This window comes from Corythoichthys intestinalis, chromosome 2, assembly GCF_030265065.1.
Source record: "Corythoichthys intestinalis isolate RoL2023-P3 chromosome 2, ASM3026506v1, whole genome shotgun sequence".
NCBI classification, from domain to species: domain Eukaryota; kingdom Metazoa; phylum Chordata; class Actinopteri; order Syngnathiformes; family Syngnathidae; genus Corythoichthys; species Corythoichthys intestinalis.
Genome location: NC_080396.1, coordinates 73,745,257 through 73,768,805, shown reverse-complemented (window position 1 = coordinate 73,768,805; position 23,549 = coordinate 73,745,257). Strand labels below are relative to the sequence as shown.

The following is a 23,549-nucleotide window of genomic DNA, read 5'->3' as shown; positions in this document are numbered from 1 at the left end:
CTTTACAATTCACCATTAGAAAATAGCTTAGTTTGAGCAATTTTCCAATTTCTGATGAGAAAGCTTTTTGTGAAAGCAAACATTTCAAACATAACTTTGACTTTAACACAGCTATTTTTTGCTTTAGTTGCATCCCAAACATCTGAATAATGTTTTCCTTTTACAAAATAACATAAACAACAAGAAAAATAGATCTTTTGATAGCAAAGTAACAATTTATTTACACATAACTAACTGCGAGATGATGATGTTGTGGCTGCGACAGACGGGGTAAACTTTTTCCCCTAATCGCCGCCTGTCTCTGCTCGGTGAGCAGCACGGACTCAACGGCCTCGTCCACTGCACTAGTGGTCCCGGTCGTTCTGCTCGGTCATCCAGTGCCTGGCATCCCGAGCGTCCTCCCGGTTGTTCAGCTCGGTCGTCCGCTGCCTTGCATCCTGGACGTCCATTCGGTTGTCTTCCGCCTGCGCCCCGGCCGTGCGGCCAGCCGATCATTCTTTTGAATCAAGTTGCATGTCTTACCAAATGCGCTACTGCCCTCCAGTGGCCAGTTTTATTGCTTTAAAATGGATTTTCAGCGTTGTGCTTTGGAGCTAAGTTGAATCAGAACCCAGAGATGTCTCTTGGGAATAAAAAACGTAAAAGACGTATAAATACGTCTTTGGGACACTGAAACAATTAAAAATAGAATGTATTTATCCGTTTTTGGGAGCAAATGAGCTAAAAGTAGGTCCAATCAGGTGAGGAAAGAATAGACATTTTTGTGACCTTTTGAAAGTTTCTCATTTAAAAAAAGGTTTTAGACATCCATTCTGGTACATAATGAATCACAAACACTTCAAGATGACCCCCTTTTGTCTACTCAAGTCTTTGATAATCAATATGAATGCACTAAGACATACAGTTTATTATAACTTTACTGTATACAGTTTTTGATTTAGCTTGATTTTAATCTGTGCAAAGAAAAACAGTTCCTGGGGAATTTTAGGGGTTAAGTTCCAATACATAATATTTTAATTTTTGCAGTGGGCTTTTAAAACATTTTTTCAAAAATGGTTAAAGAATGTGAATGCGAGATACTGAGAATAAAAGGCTCCATATGCATAAAGGGAACATATACTGTAAATGTGAGTACATAACACTATATATTTATTGTATTTAGCCTTGAAGCCAAGGACTTAAGCTTTGTGGTTTAAGCATCTAATGTATCTAATACATCAATATCATCCCATAATAAGCAATCAAAACGGCAACAATGATCGAAAAGATAATGGATAGCACCCAAGTCAGTCCATAATTCTCGCGCTACCGTTCGACTGCAATGTATGACTTTTTGTGGCTTTCCGTTAACTCGAGGTGCGAGCATGAAAGAGCATAATATAAGACGCGATGATTTTAACAAGATATTATCACGTACTTACTTTGTTTCGATTGAAAAACTCCGTGTAACATGTATCACTGAGTGTCAAGACAAAGCTGTGAATGGCCACAACCGGACTTTGTGGGGATTTTATGGGTGAAACACAGTAAGGGTTTCGATGGAGAAGTCCGGGACAAAAAGGAGTGGTTGAGATTTTCTTTTACAAATATTTAGGATTTTAAATCTTTCTTTTCAATTTTTCTTTGTTTGGATCGATTATTTATCATCTAGAATATCAGGGAAAATGCGACAGTAACCAAAAAAAAAAAAGTTTTTAAACTGAATATTATACATTAATTAATGATTCTAAGCTAAAGATGATAGTCATTTCGAATAATAAATATGATTACTTATCCTCTTTTTATGGCTGGGTTGAAACAAGCGGTTGAGCAGTGTCTAAATGGGGGTCTCCAGGGTAAAACGGACGAATTAAAAAAACAGTTTGGGGGCTTAATGCGCCATGAAACTGCTATGGCAGCATATAGACATATTGTTCTATCAAACACAACAGTTCTTTTAGCTTAAAATACAGAAGTTTATTTTAAAGAGGGCTGCAAGGGCAGAAACTGCTTTTTCAGCCTTGTGTGTGTTTTCTGCCATATACCTACTTTCCCATCAACCATAGGTGATCATTACCATAATGTGTAACATGGCATGTTTTTAGACAATATTTTCCTGTCAATAAAATATTAGAGAGCTAATTGTTGATGAAAAAAATCGTCTTAGCACTCTGCTATTTTAAGTTAGCTTTGGTCATTGTCCTTCGTTTGCTTTCATGAGAATCACCCAAATGGATTCTTGGCAGGAGCATACTGAATCTACAAACTTTTGGGATACAAAGTATATCACAATTTGGATATATTGTCACACTGCTTATTGAACAAATGTCAGCGTTTTGTCCGCCTTTGCGTGTCGGCCAGCGGCAGAAAATAACAGCTGTTAGCATCCTACTTAGATGCTTGTGTACAAAACAAAAGCCATTAGAGGACGTGACGTTGTATACGTTTGCCAGCTTACTGCCGTATGGAGGTATCACGATAATCCGTCCGCGGGCAAGCGAGACATATGCAAAAGTAGTGCTGGACGATATGACCGTCTTTGTATAGGTTAGATGCCTAAAACCTAAAGAAATGGTGTATGGCAAGGTTCACCAAATCTGGACCTCGATGCCATCTATCCTGTCGTGTTTTCCACGTCTCTCTCCCCCAACACACCTGAATCAAATGATTATGTCATCAGCAACCTCTCCAGAAGCCTGGTAATGACCCTGATGATTTGATTCAGGTGTGTTGGAGGAGGGAGACATGGAAAACACAACAGGAAATGTGACTCCGAGGTCCAGATTTAGTGAACCCTGGTGTATGGTGTCAGAAATTCCTTCTTTTGTGAATTTGACTCAGCGAATGAGCCTCCGTTCATTGGCCCCGCCCGCTCCAGATGAATTGGATGTCTACTGCAAAAATTTTCCGTCATACCGTCCCTAAGGTATTAGCTGTTTTTATATCCCAAAGATGGATGGAGAAATCCCTCGCTTGAAGCTGTAAGGCTCAACCCTCCCCAACCGGTTGTTGCTCAGTGTCAGGGAGTCAGCTGTGCTACACGATGGCTGGAGGAGGTGAAACTCCACGTTTCCCACCAGCTACGAGAGTTAACTCCAGCGTGTTTAGTGTGTCTAGTGGCAGTAAAACGTGATGTTTTTTTCTCTCTGGCACCTGTCTGTGTTTGGAAAGGGTGTGTACAATATAAACATGGTACACACGTGCTTTTTATGGAAAATAATTCAAATATTTTTGCTCTGATGGTAATAATGTTGAGCTGTGGCTGTGGGTTTAGGCTCACCAAAGGACTACATTTATATTCATTTTATTCAGAATATTTCAGTTGTTTTGTTTTTTTATTTTTTTTTTATTTTAACTTAACAATATATGTATGTTCCAATTTTCTAATGTTTTGAAAAATAAATCCTGTTAGATGGATTTTTTTTAACCCAGATAACTCAAAGTAACACATTTTAGATCTGAAATTGCAATTCAGTGAAACCGTGATATTTTGCCTTAATGTTATCATACCGTCAGAATATCATACCGGCACATGCTAATAGAGGTGACAGCCTGCGTGCACATTTGTTGCTTGAGAAGCATCCAGAGGCAACGGCTGTATGTGAATGTTTTTGATGATGTGCGGACGATAACTGATACATGCTAATCCTTTGTTATTCCTGTATCAGCAGCTACTTATAAATGCAAATTTGAATCGCTGAAGATGAGACTGATTAATTTCATTTTATTTCAGTTTCATTCTGCAAGCGTTGATGTCATGAGCAGATGAATGAAGTCAGCAAACCACACGGATGTCTGACATCATCATTTAGGAGCTTAGCTCGCTTTTTAGCTAGGACTTAGCTCCAACGTCTTGGCGAGGACCGTACAGTGATGTATAATACATGCTTTTAGATATATATATTTTATAATTTAGAGGGTGATTTGAAGTATTTAAAGGGTTGATTCCAATTCACGCGGAAATCCGGTTTACATTGCCAGCCCAGGAACGGAACTAGTTCGTAAACCGGGGATGACCTGTATTTTATATATGTATATATGGCGGAAAACACTCAAGTGACTTGAAGTTCCGCTCTGAGAGCCCCAATTTGGCCAAATTTCAAAATTGGCGTATGTGTGATACATCATTGGAAAGCTTAAAGTCTCAATTTTTGGGGGGAAGAAACATTTTGAACAGGAGGGCGTTTTTTGACCCCATAAAAGTAGGTCAAATCAGGTGAGGGAAAAATAGAAATTTATGAAACCTTTGAAAGTTTGTCATTTAAAAAAAGGTTTCGGACAGCCATCCTTGTACATAATAAATAACGAACACTTCAAGACCTCAACCTTTGTCTACTCAGGTCTTTGATCATCAATATGCATGCTCTTAGACATGTGGGTGGATGTGCAATGATAAATGAAATTGGTGTGTGAGTAAATATAGATTTAATTTAGCCCTTTTAAAATATTTTTTCAATTATGATTAAAGAATGTGAGATACTGAGAATAAAAGGCTCCATATGCATAAAGGGAACATATAGATCATGTGAGTACATAACGCTATACAGTATATTTATTGTATTTAGACTTGAAGCCTAGGACCTAGGCTTTATGATTTCAGCATCTAATGTATCTAATACCCCTAATCACCCCATAATAAGCAATGTAAATGGCAATAAGGATCGAAAAGATAATGGACAGCATGCTAATCAGTTAGCCTGCTGTGTCCATTATTCTCGCGCTAGCGTTCGACTGCACTGTATGTCTTTTTGTGGCTTTCCGTTAACACGAGGTGAGAGCATTAAAGAGCATGATTAAAGACACCATGATTTTAACGAGATATTATCGCGTACTTACCTTGTTTTGATCCTAAAACTCCATATAGCATGTATCACCGAGTGTCAAGATACAGCTGTGAATGGCCTCAGCCGGACTTTGTGGGGATTTTATGGGGAAACATGGTAATATAACAACGGTCGTGATGCAGAATTCACAAACGACAAGGAGTGCTCGAGATTTTCATTTTCAAATATTTACCCTTTTAAACGTTTTATTTCAAATTTTCTTTGTTTGGATTGATTATTTATCATCCAAAATATCGGGGAAATGCAACAGTAACAGAAAAAAGTACAATTAACCGATCGTTATGAGGTAGATATCCGTGACCTAATTCCAGACCCTATTTTTGTGTGTCGTAAATTGTTTAAAGGTTTAAAATATACGATGAATAATTTTTTAAAGTCTTTTTTTGAAACTAAATATTGGACATCAATGATACTAAGTTAAGAATGATGGACATTTTGAATAATAATAATGAATAATTAATAATTTGAAAGAAAAGCGGTTGCACTGTGTCTACAAACGGGAGTCTCAAGGCTAAAATGGACAATTTAGAAATAGTTTGGGGGCATAATGCGCCATGAGACTGCAATGGCAGCATATAGACATATTGTTCTATCAAACACAACAGTTCTTTTGGCTTAAAATACAGCAGTTTATTTTAGAGAGGGGAGAAGAGCAGAAACTGCTTTTTCAGCCTTGTCTGTGTTTTCCGCCATATATATATTTTTGGGTTTAAATTCGTTCTAGCTAGAAAAAGAATCCGCTCTAAATGAACAGAAAGTTAACAAAAATGAAAAGAAATTTTCAGCGATGCCTAATTCACGCCATTAGCCAAAAGGACAGCCGTGCTCACTTGCCGGCATTATAGCATTATAAACTCCAGCGAGTCACTTCCTGTTCATTTTGGGGTATTTCCAGGTCGCTTCTAGTGGATTTGAAAGCACTTCCTGATACGACTCGAGTCACTTCCTGTTGATTTTGGTTTACAGACAGAGAAAGTTTGTTGCCAACCCTCCCACTTCAAATGGCTTGGACGTCTGTTGCTGTCAATGCTAGTTAGGACTGCATTTTAACGTGGCCCTACCAACATGGCTGCCAGCCTGAGGCCATCATTGTAGGGGCCATGAAAGCTCTTTTAATGCTTGGGCTATCAATTCAAATGAGTTTATCACTAGATGCTCAATCTATTCGAAGCAGGAGGGTTGGCAGCGAACTTCATTTGCGGCCAACCCCCTTGCTTCAAACGGATTGAACGTCTCGGCAGGGGTCGGCAACACAAAATGTTTTGGAGCAAAAAAAACAAAAAAATATTGTCTGGAGCCGCAAAAAATTGAAAGCCTGATAATGAAGGCAACACGTGCTGTATGTATCCATCTTCGCTATATTAGCCTACTATCAAAATGACGAAGTTTGCTACAAATACATAATGAGCCTTTATGATTACCGTATTTTCCGCACTATAAGGTGCACCTGAAAGCCTTCAATTTTCTCAAAGGTTGACAGTGTGTCTTATAATCCGATGTGCCTTATATATGGATCAATATTGGTTGATAATGGCATGGCATTCCATTTAGCTCAGCTTCATCTTATGGATGCATAACGCAACACAACATCAACCACCACTACTACTACCTTATAATGCAGTGCGCCCTATACATGAAAACAGTTGTAAAATGGGCCATTCATTTAAGGTGCGCCTTATACTCTGATGCGCTTCATAGTGTGGAAAATATGCTAAACGTGTATTTTCCCTGCAGTGCATGCTATAGAGAAGGATGCACCACGTGACTGCACTGTTGTATGATGCCGCCTCAAGTTTTTCATTACAATTTTAATGAATTAGAAGAAGGTTTGTGTAATGTGTGTCCTTCTACAGGAACCATATAAAAACTAAAAGTATATCTTTCCCTCCCCCATCTTTTTCCATTTTCTAACATTTTTGAAAAAAGCTCCTGGGAGCCACTAAGGCAGCGCTAAAAAGCAGCATGTGGCTCATGAGCTGCGGTTTGCTGACCCTCGGTCTAGAGCCTTCAGTGGCTTTGAACAATGGATTAAAAGTCTTGAATTCAACTTGCCTTGAGCTGTATTAGGACCAGTTGCTTTAGTATAGCACTTCATTTCCTTCTATAGGATCCGCGTGGCGTTTACGGACGCTGTGGCTGGTCAGAAACATCGCAACTTTTGCCAACAAACGATATGAGCTGTGCACTTTTCTGCTCAACAGGAGGAAGCAGACGTCGGACGGCCCCGCGGAGAAGAATGCCACGGGTGGAGGTACGCGCTCGCTGTCTTGAACGAAACTGAAACGATTAATCGATCAACTCGAGTTTGAAAGTTTTTGCATTTAGTTTTATTGATTTGCGTGGATACACTGCCCCTTAGTAGCAGCAGTGAATATGACTTAACTCATTTCACATGGCTGAATCCAGCTGCTCTCTGTTAAGAGCAACGTATGGTATGTTTTTGTTTGAGCTAATATGTTTGTTTTATGGCTGTCAAACGATTAAAATTTTTAATTGAGTCAATCACTGCTTAAAAATTAATCGTAATTAATCGCAATTCAAACCATCTCTATAATATGCCATATTTTTCTGTAAATTATTGTTGGAATAGAAAGATAAGACACAAGACGGATATATACAGTCAACATACTGTGCATAAGTACTGTATTTGTTTATTATAAGAATAAATCCACAAGATGGCATTAACATTATTAACATTCTTTCTGTTAAAGGGATCCACTAATAGAAAGACTTGTAGTTCTTAAAAGATAAATGTGAGTACAAGTTATAGTAATTTTATATTAAAACCCCTGTGAATGTTTTCGTGCGTTTTGCCCCCTGACTGACGCCGTAGTTTCCGGGTTCATTGTACCTTACGTTTATTTGAGTGTTGACTTCACAACGTATGAGACCTCAGATGGTTTGTATATTGTGACTAAGTATTGCCATCCAGTATATTCGTTGAGTTAAACGAAATGTTTGAATATAGTTTGACCAAAGTCTGAGTAAGTTTTATGTGTATTTTGCATAGCTATTTTGATTGGGAATGCCAGTTCTCTTTACATTGAGCGCTTTTCTTTTTGTGAACATTATATTTTTTTGAGGGATAGGAATATTATTTTTGTTGTGCTTTCACTAAATGATACTGTAGCGACTTAACTGTTCCGCCCAAATGCATGACTGGAAGTTGGGCAGCCATGACTGTCAGTGGTGACTGTAAATGGTATATGTTCTGCGTTGTGTTCAATGAAGTCTTAAGAAAAAAGATTATTTCCTGTCATTCTTCTCCACGTCGCTCGCCACAATAGTTATATTTGTTGTGAAAGAGTTGCCAAAACCTATGCCAATAAACGGCGCGGTTGAAAGAACGCCTTTGTCTACTTGCATTTCTTTGCCTCTTAACTCTCAATGTGCAAAAAAAAAAAAAAACGGCATCATTGTTATCTGTTTACGGCAATGGATGAGCGGGTAATTCCGCGCATGCATTAAATGCGTGAAATATTTTAAGGTGATTAATTAATAAAATTAATTACCGCCCGTTAATGCAAAAAAATTTGACAGCACTAGTTTGTTTTAGGGCTGTCAAACGATTACAATTTTTAATCGAGTTAATTACAGCTTAAAAATTAATTAATCGTAATTAATCGCAATTCAAACCATCTATAAAATATGCCATCCTTTTCTGTAAATTATTGTTGGAATGGAAAGATAAGACACAAGATAGATATATACATTCAACATACGGTACATAAGTACTGTATTTGTTTATGATAACAATAAATCGGCAAGATGGCATTAACATTCTGTTAAAGCGATCCATGGAAAGACTTGTAGTTCTTAAAAGATAAATGTTAGTACAAGTTATAGAATTTTATATTAAAACCCCTCTTAATGTTTTCGTTTTAATAAAATTTGTAAAATTTTAATCAAAAAATAAACTAGTAGCCCGCCATTGTTGATGTCAATAATTACACAATGCTCATGGGGGCTGAAGCCCATAAAATCAGTCGCACCCAAGCGCCAGCAGAGGGCGACAAAACTAAAAAAACACAAGTAACAAGGGGAGATTGCACTGTTCTGTCATTTTAATCTGTTTGAGCGGGGCATATGCATTAATTGCATCAAATATTTTAACGTGATTAATTTAAAAAATTAATTACCGGGCGTTAACGCGATAATTTTGATAGCCATAGTTTGTTTATGTATTCATAATTTAGCTTAGAGATATATTTAGCATATTTTTTTGGTGGGAGTATGTATTTGAAAAATTTGTTAAGAGCATTGTTGAAAAGAAAAAAAAGTTAGCATATTATAGCATTTCAGCTAGCGGACATTTGCTATGCAAGTTAGCCAATTGTTCTTTTGTTGTACTTCGATCCGTATTTATTTTTTAATACCGTTTGAAGCTAAGCTCAGGTGTTTTAATTATTTTTATATGCGTTTATTGCTCTTGTGAAATGAAACTGCAATTCTGCGTAGTTTGATAAAACACTTGGGAATTTTATTTTGTGTTCAATTCAATTATTTTGTATTCAAATACCATTGTATTTTGTATTTTTTTCATTTATAACTCTTTTGAAAGTGCAATATTTGCAATCTCCTAAAATTTTCTTCTGCAACGCATGAAATGTTCCTACTCCGATTACTCGATTATTCGAACTAACTAATTGATAGATGAATCGATTACCTAAATAATCGATAGCTGCTACTTAAAAGTAAAAGAACTGTCTTGCAGTTTACGGTGTACCCTTGTCTCCTGCCCATCGTTAGGGGGCGGGATAGGCTGCGGCACCCCCGCAAAATATCGAGTACTGGTACATTAGAGAAATTTGACTCAAGTAAAAGTAATGGCAGGCAGGATTGCCAGATGGGAAAGACTGTCTCTCTCCAGCTGTGAGTAAAATCTTCAAAGACATAGTTTAGCTCAGTTTAGCTTGATGAGAATCACCCTGATGCACTTACAAGCTGATTCTGTTTTCTGAGAGGAGGTGAATTATTTTATATATGATGTCAATCAAATGTCAATATTGGCACAAAACATAAGTACTGTAGTGTTCAACAAAATCTGTTGAAAGAATTGAAAAGAAAAAAAATATATATATATATAATATGTATGTATATATGTGTATTAAACATGTGCCGATTACCGGTTTCAAGGTATGCCCTGGTATGAAAACGTCAGTTTCAAAACCGCAAAAATTTTCCGTCATACCGTCCCTACCGTATTAGCTATTTTTTATGTCCAAAAATGCAGAGAGAAATCCCTCGCTTGCAGCTGCAAGGCTCAACACTCTCCCACCGGTTGTTGCTCAGTGTCAGTGAGTCTGCAGGTGCTACACAATGGCTGAAGGAGGTGAAACTCCTAAAAAAAATTTCCCCCCATCGAAGAAAATGAAATCGCTTGTATGGGAATACTTCGGCTACAGAAAAGTTAGAGACGGGCGCGGTTTAGAGGAGAAGGGCCAACCGACATGTAAAACATGTTTGGGGAGAGTGGATGCCGAGGAGGCAATACCTCCAATATGATTTCGCTTTTATACAAAGTTAAAGGTTAGTAAACACTGTCATGAACGTTTCCAACCAGATACGAGAGTTAACTCCGGCGTGATTAGTGTGTCTAGTGGTGGTAAAACGTGTTTTTTTTCTCTCCGGCAACTGTCTGTGTTGAGAAAGGGAGTGTGTGTATAATGTAAACATGATACGAGTCATACACACATGCTTTTTATGGAAAATAATTCAATTATTCTTGTTCTGATGGTAATCATGTTGAGATGTGGCTGTGGATTAAGGCTCACCTAAAGGACTGCATTTATCTAAATTTTATTTAGAATATTTCAGTTATTTTTTAAAATTTATTTTAACTTAACATTATACTTACAGTCACTTGAAAACATTAGGACACCGCATGAAATATTCAGTTCTTTATTAAGAAATGTTCACAACTTCACATATCAATGTCTGATCTTTTTTTTCTTTATCTCTGGAAAAGAAAGTGATTCAATTGTTGGTAACCAACAAAAAATAACATTGTTTTAAACCAAATATATCAACAAAAATGCATATTCTAACTGAGGAAAAAGTTAGGACACCCTACCACCTAATAGCTAGTGTTACCCCGTTTGGCTGAAATAACTAATAAAGCGAGATGCTTTTTGTAGCCGTCTACCAGTCCTTGACATCCTTCTGAAGAAAGTTTGCCCCACAACGCGGAATGCTTTCAGCTGTGAGATGTTTGAGGGGTTTCTTGCATGTACAGCCCGTTTCAAGTCACCCCACAGCATCTCAGTGGGATTAAGATCTGGACTTTGACTCGACCAGGACTCTCCATTTCAGCCAGTCCTTGGTGGATTTACTGGTATGTTTTGGGTCACTGTCATGTTGCTGGGTCCAGTTTCGCTTCAGCTTGAATTTTTTTCACAGATGATTTCACATGTTCCTCAAGCACACTCTGATACACGATATAATTCATGGTAGATTCTATGATGGTGAGCTGGCCAGGTCCTGCTGAAGCAAAGCATCCCCAAACCATGACACTTCCACCTCCATGCTTCACAGTTTGTATGAGGTTCTTTTAGTGGAATGCTGTATTGGGTTTACGCCAAACATGTCCTCTGTCCTGGTGTCCAAATAATTCAATTTTAGATTCATCTGTCCAAAGAACATTATTCCAGAAGTTATGGTCTTTGCCTACATTCACTCTGGCAAACTTTAGTCTGGTCTTCTTGGAGAGCAAAGGTTTCCACTTTGCACACCTCCCATGAAGCTTAAACTTGTGAAGTCTCTTTCTGATTGTAGATGCATGCACTTTCACATCAACAGCAGCAAGAGCCTACAGCAGGATCCCGTGATGACATTTCAGGGTTTTTGGAGACTTCTTTTAGCATCTGCGGGTCTGTTCTCGAGGTGAACTTGCCTGGATGGCCAGACCTGGGCATTTTGGCAGTTGTTTTGAATGCCCTCCACTTGTATACTATTTTCCGGACAGTGGAATGGTTGATTTTATATTCTTTTGAGATCTTTTGAAATCCCTTACCAGACTCATAGGCGTCTACAATCTTCTTTGTGAAGGCCTTAGACAGCTCCTTTGATCCCAACATGGTGTTTTCTCTCACGTCAACAGTCAGAGGCACAACAAACTAAATGTGAGTTTTATATAAGGCAGGCCTTAAATATTCATATGACCAAATATGTTAGAAAACACACAGGCTTCCATAGTGTGTCCTAATTTTTTCACATGACTGTATGTTCCAAATTGCTAATGTTTTGAAAAATAAAAATCCTCTTCAATTGTTTTTTTTTTAACCCAGATATCTCAAAGTAACACATTTTAGAGCTGTAATTGCAATACCGTGAAACCGTGATATTTTGGCTAAGGGTTATCATACTGTTAGAATCTAAGACCGGCACATGCCTAGTTCGATCCCTGAGCCACTTGGCTGATCAAGTTATTGCCAATTTAGTTTGTGAGCTGTGACCTAAAATAAACAAAAAGTGACCAGAAAATGCCCCCAAGACAAGGAAGACCGCCTGCGAAGGCCCTGGTTTCAGTGGCAATTGATGGTGCTAGACGTCCAATCCATTTTGACTGGGAGGAAGAGGGGAATGAACCAACGTTCCTGTGATTGTAACAGTAGTGTAAACAGGACCTGTAAATGCCCCAAAAACAACAGGAAGTGAACAGAAAGTGACCCAATATTAAATGTAAATGATCCAAAATGTACAGGAAGTCGGTGGGGTCCTAGGCGGAGCCTCTATGGAGCCTGGGGTGGGGCTTGTTGTCCCCCACCGGTGGGGTGGATATCCCCTGGTCTCCGGCGCTTGGTGTGGCGCCTGTGCGGGGTGGGTGCTTGGGCGGCGCGGGGGTGATCGGGACCCTGGCCTTCCCCTGCCTTGCGGCCGGTGGTCCTGGTGAACGGGGCCACGCCTGTGGGAGCCTGCCTCTGAATTCACGCATTCCTCACTTTGCACCGTAAGGACCTCTCACCCTGGCACCTACATACTCATTCATTCCTCCGGGGAGAGTCGGGATGGGGCCACACAGTCCTGGCCCGGCTCCCCCTTGATTTTAATGCATCACACACCAAGATTGTGGGATGGATGGGACCTGTTTGGGGGGAGGGAGGGGGTGACATTACAGTTATCTCCTCATGGCAGGCCCCACAATTTGCATACCTATTTTAACGCACTACACACATCATACTCCACGGGTGAGCTCCAACAAAGGGCGGTGGGACAGACACCTGGGTAAAAATTCCATGCAGCGGTCCCACTGTCCCAAACCTAGCTATTTTAATGCATACATTGCACTACCCTCCCCACACAATCCCATCACGGTGCTGGGTAATGGCTGGTAGTCAGGGAGCTGGCAGTCGCAGTAATAGGGTGATAGGTGGGTCCCACACTTTTTCTCTATGGCGTGGCTCCCGGGGCGTGCCCCCCCCCCGCCTGGGCTGCCGGCTGTGGGAGTGGGGGGAAGTCGCGGCTCTGATCTTGCGTCGCCCCGCAGCGGCTCCTTGGCGTTCTCCTGCTTCCGCCTTCCCCCCTCTTATCTGCCTGGGTATCCGCCCTGTGCTCTGACGCGGGCTGCTGGCTGGACGCCGGTGTGTCGGCGTAGTGTCGCCTGCTCTGGCGGGGGGCCCTGCCCTGCCCTGTGCTTGGCGGGCTATTGAGGGTCCCACAATGTGCCGTGCCGGCTGGGGGGGCTGCGGCTGTGGGTCGTGGGCCGGGTGGGCATGGGGGTTGTTGGTGCATCCCCTCTCCCCATCCCTGAAGGCCGGTTGATAGGGGCGAGTGTGGCCCGGGGAATCACCCTGGATCCCTGGGGGGTGGTGATGGCCCCTTTGCTGGGCTGCGGGAGGAGGGCTGTTTCAAAGGCTGGGGGGCGGGCGGGGGTGGGGGGGTTGTGTTACCCTGGGGTGGCGCTATGCTCGTCTGTGTGGCTATCGCATTTTCAGTGGGATTTGCGAATGACCGGATTTGAATGGGCGCACTCGGGTGGAGTTCCTCAGTGGCACTGATTGGCAATGGGGCAGCGTAGGGTGGGTTGCCAGAGGATTCACGCTCACAAGGGATTCACACAATTACTGGGTTCTAGATCGCAGGGCTGATTTTTGTACACTCCACCGCTCCCAATAGCTTATCTTCTCGACGCCCCTCCCCCTCTCTTTCCCTGGTTAACAGGCCCCCCACATGGTGTCAACCGGAAATACATCTAGCTGACGATAACACCAACATATTCATAGTTAGTTTAGGCGTTTAATGTATTTCTTGTTGTTGTTTGTGTTTCTTCTCTTTTCTCTCCTTCTTTTCTTCTGTTCCCCCATAACCCCTTCCTGTTTGCTGCTTTGTCTTAATAATGTCTTAATAATCTTAATATATTGAATGATCACAATGGGCGTATGTCATACTCCAATGTGAAACATTAAAACTGTTCAGATCAACCGGACACCCAGACTTCTCTGTGTCAAACAGCTGAACTGGACAGGTTGAAAAAAAATGTAAAGGAAGTGACCCTAGAATGACCTAAAATGTACAGGAAATGACCCAGAAGCAACAGAAAGTGACCTGTAAGTATCCTAATATTAAGAAGGAAGTGACCTAAAATGAACTCATTGCCTGCTACTGTGGAAGCTCTAATTTCAGTGCCATTGACGGTGCAAGACATCTAATCCATTTTGACTGAGAGGAAGGGGGCGAAGAACATTGGTTCTTTCCTAATCATAATGAATTGGATGTCTAGCGCCATCAACGGCAGCCAATGACTACTCACAGATACTCTTCTATTTGTAATTCTCAGGTTTTGTTAGCAACCTGTTGGATATGTATTCTGGCGGGAGCATACGGATAACAAAGTCATGTATGGCTATTTGGATATATTGACTCGATTTGAATTCAGACAAGTGACGGAAAAAGCCGAGGCCTTCGCAGACCTTCCCCCCTCGACAGATGCGGAGAGGTGGATTACGGGCGCGGTCTTCTCCCCTCCGGATTAAGCCGCTGACCTGGTTTGCCACCCGTTCGGGATGGCGTTAATGCCGCTCGAAAAACTAGCCGTGATCTCAGCGCTGATGGGATTAAAATGAAATTTAGTCGCCGTCGGCAACCTCCTCCAGATGGATGTCCGATTATAGACGTCCGATCACGTGGCGTCAGAGCATCCTTCCGCTGTGAATGAAGATGAGTTTATCACGAGTAGGCCATTTGAAGCAGCCGCTTCAAATGGATTGAACGTCTATCAACGTCAGTGTCAGACAATGAGTTCATCAAAATTCAATTAAAAACTCGGGTCACTTCCTGTTGATTTGGGGTATTCACAGGTCACTTCCTGTAAATTTGTGGTTGCTTCCTGTTGATTTTGGGGTTATTGCTGGTCAAGTCAAGTCAAATTTAACATATAGCCGTGAATCACAACAATGTTGTCAGACAGGTGACTTCCTGTTGATTTTGGTGCATTTCTGATCACTTCCTGTTGAATTTGAGTCACTTCTACGAGACTAAGGTTTCATTTCGGGACACATTCTGTTGATTTAGCCTCAATTCCATGTCACCTCCTGTTAATTTGGATCATTTTTGGGTGACTTGCTTTTTACTTTGGGTCATTCACCGGTCACTCCCTGTTGATTTGGGTATTTACAGGTCAAGTCACGTTGATTTACTACATAGCCTTGAATCACAACAATATTGTCAGACAGGTGACTTCCTGTTGATTTTGCGTCACTTCCTATTCATTTTGGAGCATTTTTGGCCACTTCCTATTGAATTTGGGACAACCATAGGTAACTTCCTCTTGATTTGCAGTCAGTGTCTATTCATTTTGGGGCATTTCGGGTCACTTGCTGTTGAATTTGGGACATTCATAGGTCGCTTTCTGTTGATTTTGGGGTATAGTGGTACTTCGACACACGATCTTTTTGACATCCGACGCACGACTGATTTTCTTTTGAGAGAAATCAACACAGGTTCCAAGAAGGTTAGTGCAGGTGGTGAAACAAGGAAAGAGCTTACCACTGAAATGAAGATTGAAATGATTTAAAAATATGACAGTGTGGTGTGCTTCCGTGAAATGGCTCAGTAATACGGCCGTAGAATGTCAACGTTTTCCACGGTGCCCCTCCGACCTCCGTTTAGTAGTCTTTATAAGTTAAGGTGACAATTATTATTGTGGTGAAATCACCAGCTTTGTCAGGTTTTTATCATTTATTTCAGAACTTGTCCAACACAACACGCCTACTGTCCGCCGCAGTTGACAGCGTTCTCAACAAAATATTAAAAGAGAAAGTAAACCTCAACCGCACCTCTCGCTTTCTCTGTCACATCAGCGACGCGGTGCGTTCAGGTACAGCACGCAAAACATGTCCGCCGCATTAGAACCCAATTTGTTATATTATTACAGAAATGATTATTATTATTATTAGACCCGTCTGATCACGTCATTTTCAAAGTATCGGAATCGGCAAAAAAATATCGGCCATGCCTCTTTTAAATATATATACAGTATATTTTTTTATTAAATCGTTCTCTAATTGTATTTAACGTTACAGACATAATATGTTACAAACATCCAGAGTCTTTAGTTTAGGCTTAAGGTAGGGTTATCAGATTTATCCCAATAACGGTGGTAATTAATTTTTTTAAAAATGTATCACGTTAAAATATTTAATGCAATTAATGCATGCGCTGCATGACCCACTCACGCATTGTCGCGCTCAATCTGTAATGGCGCCGTTTTACCTATATAGAGAGTTAAAAGGCAGCGTAAAATGAGTAGAGTCAATTTTGGCTTCCTTTGGAGCCATTTTTTTAATTGGCTAAAGCCTTACAATCTCTCTCCCTACGAATAGAAATATCATGGGAAGCAATGTGGGGAAGCAAGATAGCAATTGATCTTTTTCTTAACACCTTATGTTATTTCCCAACGCAGATATATCAATTGGTAGCACTACGCACAGTCATGGTTCCACTTCCCATCATGCATTTGGGCATGGCCACAGTATCATTTACTGCAAGCTCAACAAATACACTGGATGGCAATATTTAGTCACAATATACAAAGTCACAAGTCTTTCTGTCTGTGAATCCCTCTCACAGAAAGAATGTTAATAATGTAAATGCCATCTTGAGGATTTATTGTCATAATAAACAAACACAGTACTTATGTACTGTATGTTGAATGTATATATTCGTCCCGAGTTTTATTCATTTTTTTCTTAATGCATTGCCAAAATGTATATGATCGGGAAAAATTATCGGGAATGATTGGAATTGAATCGGGAGCGGTATGCAATGTTAAGAGTCTTGTTAGCTCGAATTGCTGTGTCCAGCCGCTGTAGCTCTGCTGTTCTCTGTGAACTCTTAGTATTCAAGCCGGAACGCACGCAGCTCTTAAGTGTCTGTCACGTGACTGTGTCGTAGCCGCTAACACGCTCGGCCAAATGGACACACAAGTACGGAAGGTGAATTATGCCAAACAAAGGGTCACCACAATGTCATTATCATCATTTTAAAAATTTAAGTGACGGGTAAAAATAGATTATGACCGGATTTTTATGACCCTGTCAGTCAAAATGACAGACAACGAAAAAGTCTAGCGCAACCTTTGTTCATAGGTCAATTTCTGTCGAATTTGGGTCACTTCATATTCATTTTGTGGCAATTCGGGTCACTTCCTGTTTAATTTGTGTCACTTCTACTAGATGTACATTTCATTCCAGGACACCTTCTGTTACTTCCTGTTGAATTTGGATCATTTTTGGTTGAGTTACTTTTTATTTTGGGGCATTCACAGGTCATGTCCTATTGGTTTGGGGTTGCTTCCTGTTGATTTGAGGGTATTTACAGGTCAAGTCACATTGATAATATAGCCTTGAATCACAACAATGCTGTCAGAGAGGTGACTTCCTGTTAATTCCGGGTCACTTCCTATTCATTTTGGAGCATTTCAGGTCACTTCCTGTTGAATTTGGGACATCCATAGGTCACTTTCTGTTGATTTTTGGGTATTTACAGGTCAAGTCACATTGATTTACTATATAGCCTTGGATCACAACAGAGTTATCAGGCTGGTGACTTCCTGTTGATTTTTGGTCAGTTCTTATTTATTTTGGAACATTTTGGGTCACTTCCTATTGAATTTGGGGCATTCTTAGGTCACTGTCTGTTCATTTAGAGTCACTTCCTGTTGATTTTGGGGTATTTACAGGTCAAGTCAAGTCCCATTGATTTTACTATATAGCCTTGAATCACAACAGCAAACACTTCATATTCATTTTGGGCCAATTTGGGTGTCTTCCTGTTTAATTTTGAGTAGCTTCTCTTAGATTCAGGTTTCATTCCAGAACACCTGTTGATTTAGCATCAATTCCATGTCACTTCCTGTTGATTCAGAACATTTTTGGGTGACTTGCTTTTTATTTTGGGGCAGTCACAGGTCACTTCCTGTTAGTTAGGGGGTATTTACGGGTCAAGTCAAGTCACGGTGATTTGTATAGCCTTTATTCACATCCAGACAAGGGCTTCCTGTTCATTTTGAGTTACTTCCTATTAGGGATGCAGCTATGGATTATTAATCGATGAATCTATCGATTCATTAGTTCGAATAATCGAGTAATCAGATTACGAAAATTTAATGCGTTGCAGAATAAATTTTGGGATATGTAAAACAAAAACAAAAGTGTTTATGCTTGCAATATGTAAAGCGTCTTTGAGTGTCCAAAAAAGCGCTATATAAGTTTGAGGTATTATTATTATTATTAATATTTATTTTGGCTTGCAAAGATTGCACTTAAAAAAGAGCATTAAATGTGAATGCAAAATGAAATACCTGACTGTTTCTTCAAGCGATGTAGAACAAGAGCAATAAATGCGTATAAAAATAAAATACCTGAGCTTAGCCTCAAAACGGTATAAAAAAATAAATAAATGAGGTTTGAAGTATAACAAAAGAACAATTGACTAACTTGCCTAGCAAAAGTCCACTAGCTTAAACGCTATAAAATGCTAACATTTTTGTTCCGCTAGCTTAAATGCTATAAAATGCTAACGTTTTTGTTCCTACAATGCTTTTAGCAAAATTTTCAAACACATATTCCCACAAAAAACTGCTGAACATACATCTAAGCTAAATTATGAATTCAGAAACAATCAAATTAGTTCAAACTAAAACTTGCAACCTTAGGTTTGTCGTAATAGGGAGCAACTGGATCAAGCCATGTTAGATGAGTTTTGTGATATTCACCGGTGCCATCAGAGGGCAGTATATCCACGCAAATCCATAAAACTAAATGCAAACACTTTCAAAACAAACCATTACAACGCCACTCTAATTAAATGAATCCTCGGAGCAGCACAATTTAATTTGAAGCTTTTTTTCCTAATCAAATTACTTCAGTTAATCGATTAATCGTTGCAGCACTACTTCCTATTCATTTTGGGTTACTCCCTGTTGATTTTGGATTCCTTTTAAATGACCTAAAGTAGTCACTTGCCCTCTAAAGGGTTAAATAATAAGGCCAAGTGTGAAACCTTTATCATTTGAATTTGGCAAAATTAAATAAACAACTTTGGAATTAAAAAAAAAAAAAAAACATTTTAACGTTAATAATTTTGTATTTTACTCGCACTTTTATTAATAAATATACTTATTCATTAAAAGAAAAAAACAAATCCTCCTAAAATTTAAAATGATGCTCTAAAACCAAAGATGGGATGAAGGAGGGCAAATGGCTTAAGATGTGTTGTTGGTTGTTGTGTCGTTTTCTCTTCTTCTTGTTCAGTCATAATCTCTTGTTTTACTAAAGCTTGATTTAGAAGACAAGCAGCAAATGCTGTCCTCTGCTGGTCAGAGTTAGACATGGCACCCTACAAGTGACATCAAAACTAAGCGATCTTTGACTGTTTTCAAGTCGAGCGTTGATCTTTGCGTCCACAGGAAGATCTGCGCGCACTTGGAGGTGGAGCATGCCGCCCGTTGGGCTCCGGGCTGCCCGGAGAAGGCTGTATCCAAACTGGGCCGGGACTTCCAGAGGCATTCGATCTCAGTCTCCGACGACGACTCGGGCTGCGCCTCCGAGGAATACACTTGGGTTCCGCCGGGCCTTCACCCGGAGCAGGTGAGCCTGAGCATTTCAGGCTCTCACTTTCTGTTGATACAAGCCATTTTCTGATTATTTTGGGCAATATCCTGGTCACTTCCTGTTGGTTTTGGGTCATTTCTGGTACATTAAGGGGCATTTCCAGTTACATTTTGGCTCATTTCTAATTGATTTTAGGGCATGTTCGGGTCACTTTCATATGAGTTAGAGGCATTTCTGGGTGAACCTCTATTGATTTTGTGTCACTTCTGGTGCAATTTGGTGCATTTCTGGGTCACTTCCTGTTCATTGGGTACTTCCTGTCGGGTTTGGGGCATTTCGCATAGCATAACATTTAATTTTGGGGGTTTTATTTATGTAGTTTAAAAAATGTTATCCAGTTTTTTTTGGGTGGGGTATTGATACTGAGTTGAAAATGTTAGTATTATTACAACGGTGTTGAAAATAGATGAGTCCTTTCATTTCGACAGACAGTGAGAACGAAAAGTGGTATTTGGTATGTGGCAAAATGGCTTTTGGCATGTGGCCTTTTTTTGCCATGTGGCAAAAAGAATTTTGTTTTTCTGCCATTTAAAATGAATGGAAAATTTGGACGTTCCTAGCTGTCACTGGCATAGCCTTACTTGGGTGCCAGTTGAACGTCAGTGCGCTGTAATGTGAAGTGTGTGGTCAAAACTGCAACCACACATTTTTCTGCCATTCAAAATGAATAGAAAATTTGGACGTTCAGAGCAGTCAATAGCATAGCCTTACTTGGGTGCCAGTTGAATGTCAAATGCCACCTACGAAAAAAATGCCACATGCCAAAATCCATTTTGGCACATACCAAAAAAACAATGACACATGCCAAAAAAATGCCACATGCCAAAATCCATTTGGCCACATAACAAAAAATAAAAGCCACATGCCAAAATCCATTTTGCCACATACTAAAAAATGCCACATGGCAAAAAAATGCAACATGCCAAAATCCATTTTGCCACATACCAAAAAAATACCACATGGCAGAATCTATTTTGCCATATACCAAACAAAATGCCATATACCAACAAAAAATGCCCCATGCCACAAAATGCCATATGCCAAAATACATTTTGCCACATACCAAATAAAATGCCACATGGCAAAATCAGTTTTGCCAAATACCAAATAAAATGCCACATGGCAAAAAAATGCCATATGCCAAAATCCATTTTGCCACATACCAAATACCACTGTTCATTCTTGGCCCTGCTGTTCATTTATGTAAATGAGTAAAATTATTCAAACAAAACTGACTTAATGACTGATTTTTAAAAATAGTCCCAAAAATGGCAGTTTACACAAAAGTACCGACTTGGTTACAGCAGGGGGAGTAAATTTCCAACCCCGTTTTTAGGTGTACCAGTATTTTAGCAGCTTGCCGGAGGACAGGGTGCCATACGTCAACAGCGCAGGAGAACGATACAGACTCAAACAGCTACTGCACCAGCTTCCCGCTCATGACAGCGAGGTAACTTCCATTTCTTGATAAAATTCCTTTTTTTTTTTTTTTAAGCCTTTTTGGTGACAATTCCAAAAATAGGTTATTACTAGCTTCCAAATTCACAATCGGAATTTGTCGCACGCGGAATAATTGCCATGCGACGTGATTTGCGGTGGGGTTATGTGTACCGTCACAGCCCGACTACTGCGGCTCGTTAAACGAGGACGAGAAGCGGGAGTTGCGTTCGTTCAGCCAGCGGCGGAAACGAGACAACGTGGGCCGAGGCGTGGTCAGGCTCCTCCCCATCGCCGGAGCGCTCTGCAAACAGGTATTTTACTTTCATAAATGCCCCAAAACCTACAGGAAGTGATGCCGAATGAATAGATAGTGACCTGCAATCAACAGGGAGCAACACAGAAATGCCCTAAGATCAGCTGGTTGTGACCAAAACCCGACAGGAAGTGACCTAGGAACACCCCAAATCAGCAGGAGGTGACAAAAAGTAAATAGGAAGTGACTCATCAATGACCTAAAATCGAGGAAGGGATTCAAAATAAACATGGTGGCCCAAAATCAACAGAAAGTGACTTGGCCATGCCCCAAAAATCAAGAGGAAGTGACCCGGCAATGCCCCAAAGCCAATTGGGATTCAAAATAAACAGGATGGGCCTCAATCATGAGGAAGTTACCCAAAATGGAACAGTAATTACCCAGAAATGCTCTAACATCATCTCAAAATAACCAAAATTCAACAGGAAGTGACCTGGCAATGCCCCAAAACCAACAGGAAGGGATTAAAAATAAACAGGACGGGCCAAAATACCAAGGAATTTACCCAAAATGAACATTAATTACCCAGAAATGCTCTAAAATCAGCTGAAAATGACCAAAATTCAACAGGAAGTGACCGGCAAAGCCCCATAATGAACAGGAAGCTATTCAAAATAAACAGGATGGCACTAAATCAACAGGAATTTACTTAAAATGAACGGGAAGTGACCTATAAATGCCCTAAAATTAACTAATTGTTTTCCATTGATGGTGCTAGACATCCAATGGGCAGTAGGGGCAACAATCCCATCAAAGTCAATGCAATAATTTCAAAATAAAGTCGTAACTAGTTGTTTTATTGTTTGTTTGTTTTCCTCCCCACCCAGTGTGGCCGAAAAATTGGTGGCGGCGAGGTGGCGGTGTTCGCTAGCCGCGCAGGAAGCGGCGCTTGCTGGCACCCGCGCTGCTTCCGCTGCGAGCGCTGTGACGAGCTGCTGGTGGACCTCATCTACTTCTACCAGGACGGCCGCGTGTACTGTGGCCGGCATCACGCCGAGAGGCTCAAGCCTCGCTGTCAGGCCTGCGACGAGGTGAAAGCCCGTTGATTTTCTCCCGAAGCCAATGTAACTGACGCCTCCTTTTGGCGGCAGATCATCTTTGCGGACGAATGCACGGAGGCCGAAGGGAGGTTCTGGCACCTAAAGCACTTCAGCTGTTGCCAGTGCCAAGCGGCGCTGGGAGGCCAGCACTACGTCATGAGAGCGTGCCGACCCTACTGCCGATCCTGCTACCGATTCCGATACGCCCAGTGCTGCGACGCCTGCGGGGAAACCATAGGTAGCAAAGATAGAGCTTGCGCTTTGCTCATTGCTAGTCAACAATAGGCGCTATAGTCGATATCGTCGTTATTTTTTCATTGGGTCACTGTTGATTGCCATTACCGTTAGTCAATTTGGGTCACTTCCTGCTGATTTCGGAACATTTTCGGGTCACTTCCTTTTTTATTTAGGGTCACTTCCTGTTCATTTTGGCTCACTTGTTGATTTCAGATCATTTCTGGGTGATTTAATGTTCATTTTGGGTCACTTCCTGCTTATTTTGGAACATTTTCGTGACACTTCCTATTTATTTCGGGTCACTTCTTGTTGATTCTGGATCATTTTTGGGTCACTTCCTGTTCATTTTGGATCACTCATTGATTTCAGATTGTTTCTGGATGATTTCATGTTGATTTTGGGTCACTTTCTGTTGATTTTGGGCCACCGTGTTCATTTTGAATCCCTACTGTTGATTTGGGGGCATTCTACAGGTTACTTCCCTGTCGATTTGTGGTCACTTCCTACACATTTTAGGGCATTTCTGGGTCGCTTCCTATTGATTTTTGGCTATTTGGAATCCCTTCTTTATTTTTATTTCATGGTA

General features: G+C 40.6%; 1 protein-coding gene across 2 annotated transcripts in view; it reads left to right on the top strand.

Moving 5' to 3' along the window:
* LOC130912552 (prickle planar cell polarity protein 3-like) overlaps positions 1–23,549 on the top strand; it is a 39,584-nt gene that overhangs the window by 3,557 nt on the left and 12,478 nt on the right. The window contains exons 2-7 of one of the 2 annotated variants that reach the window (XM_057830710.1): positions 7,025–7,074; positions 19,729–19,909; positions 21,270–21,383; positions 21,553–21,684; positions 22,514–22,717; positions 22,778–22,964. In XM_057830710.1, the coding sequence (XP_057686693.1) occupies positions 7,025–7,074; positions 19,729–19,909; positions 21,270–21,383; positions 21,553–21,684; positions 22,514–22,717; positions 22,778–22,964 (868 nt within the window). The remainder of the gene's footprint in view (positions 1–7,024; positions 7,075–19,728; positions 19,910–21,269; positions 21,384–21,552; positions 21,685–22,513; positions 22,718–22,777; positions 22,965–23,549) is intronic. The other variant, XM_057830711.1, reaches the window with a different exon arrangement.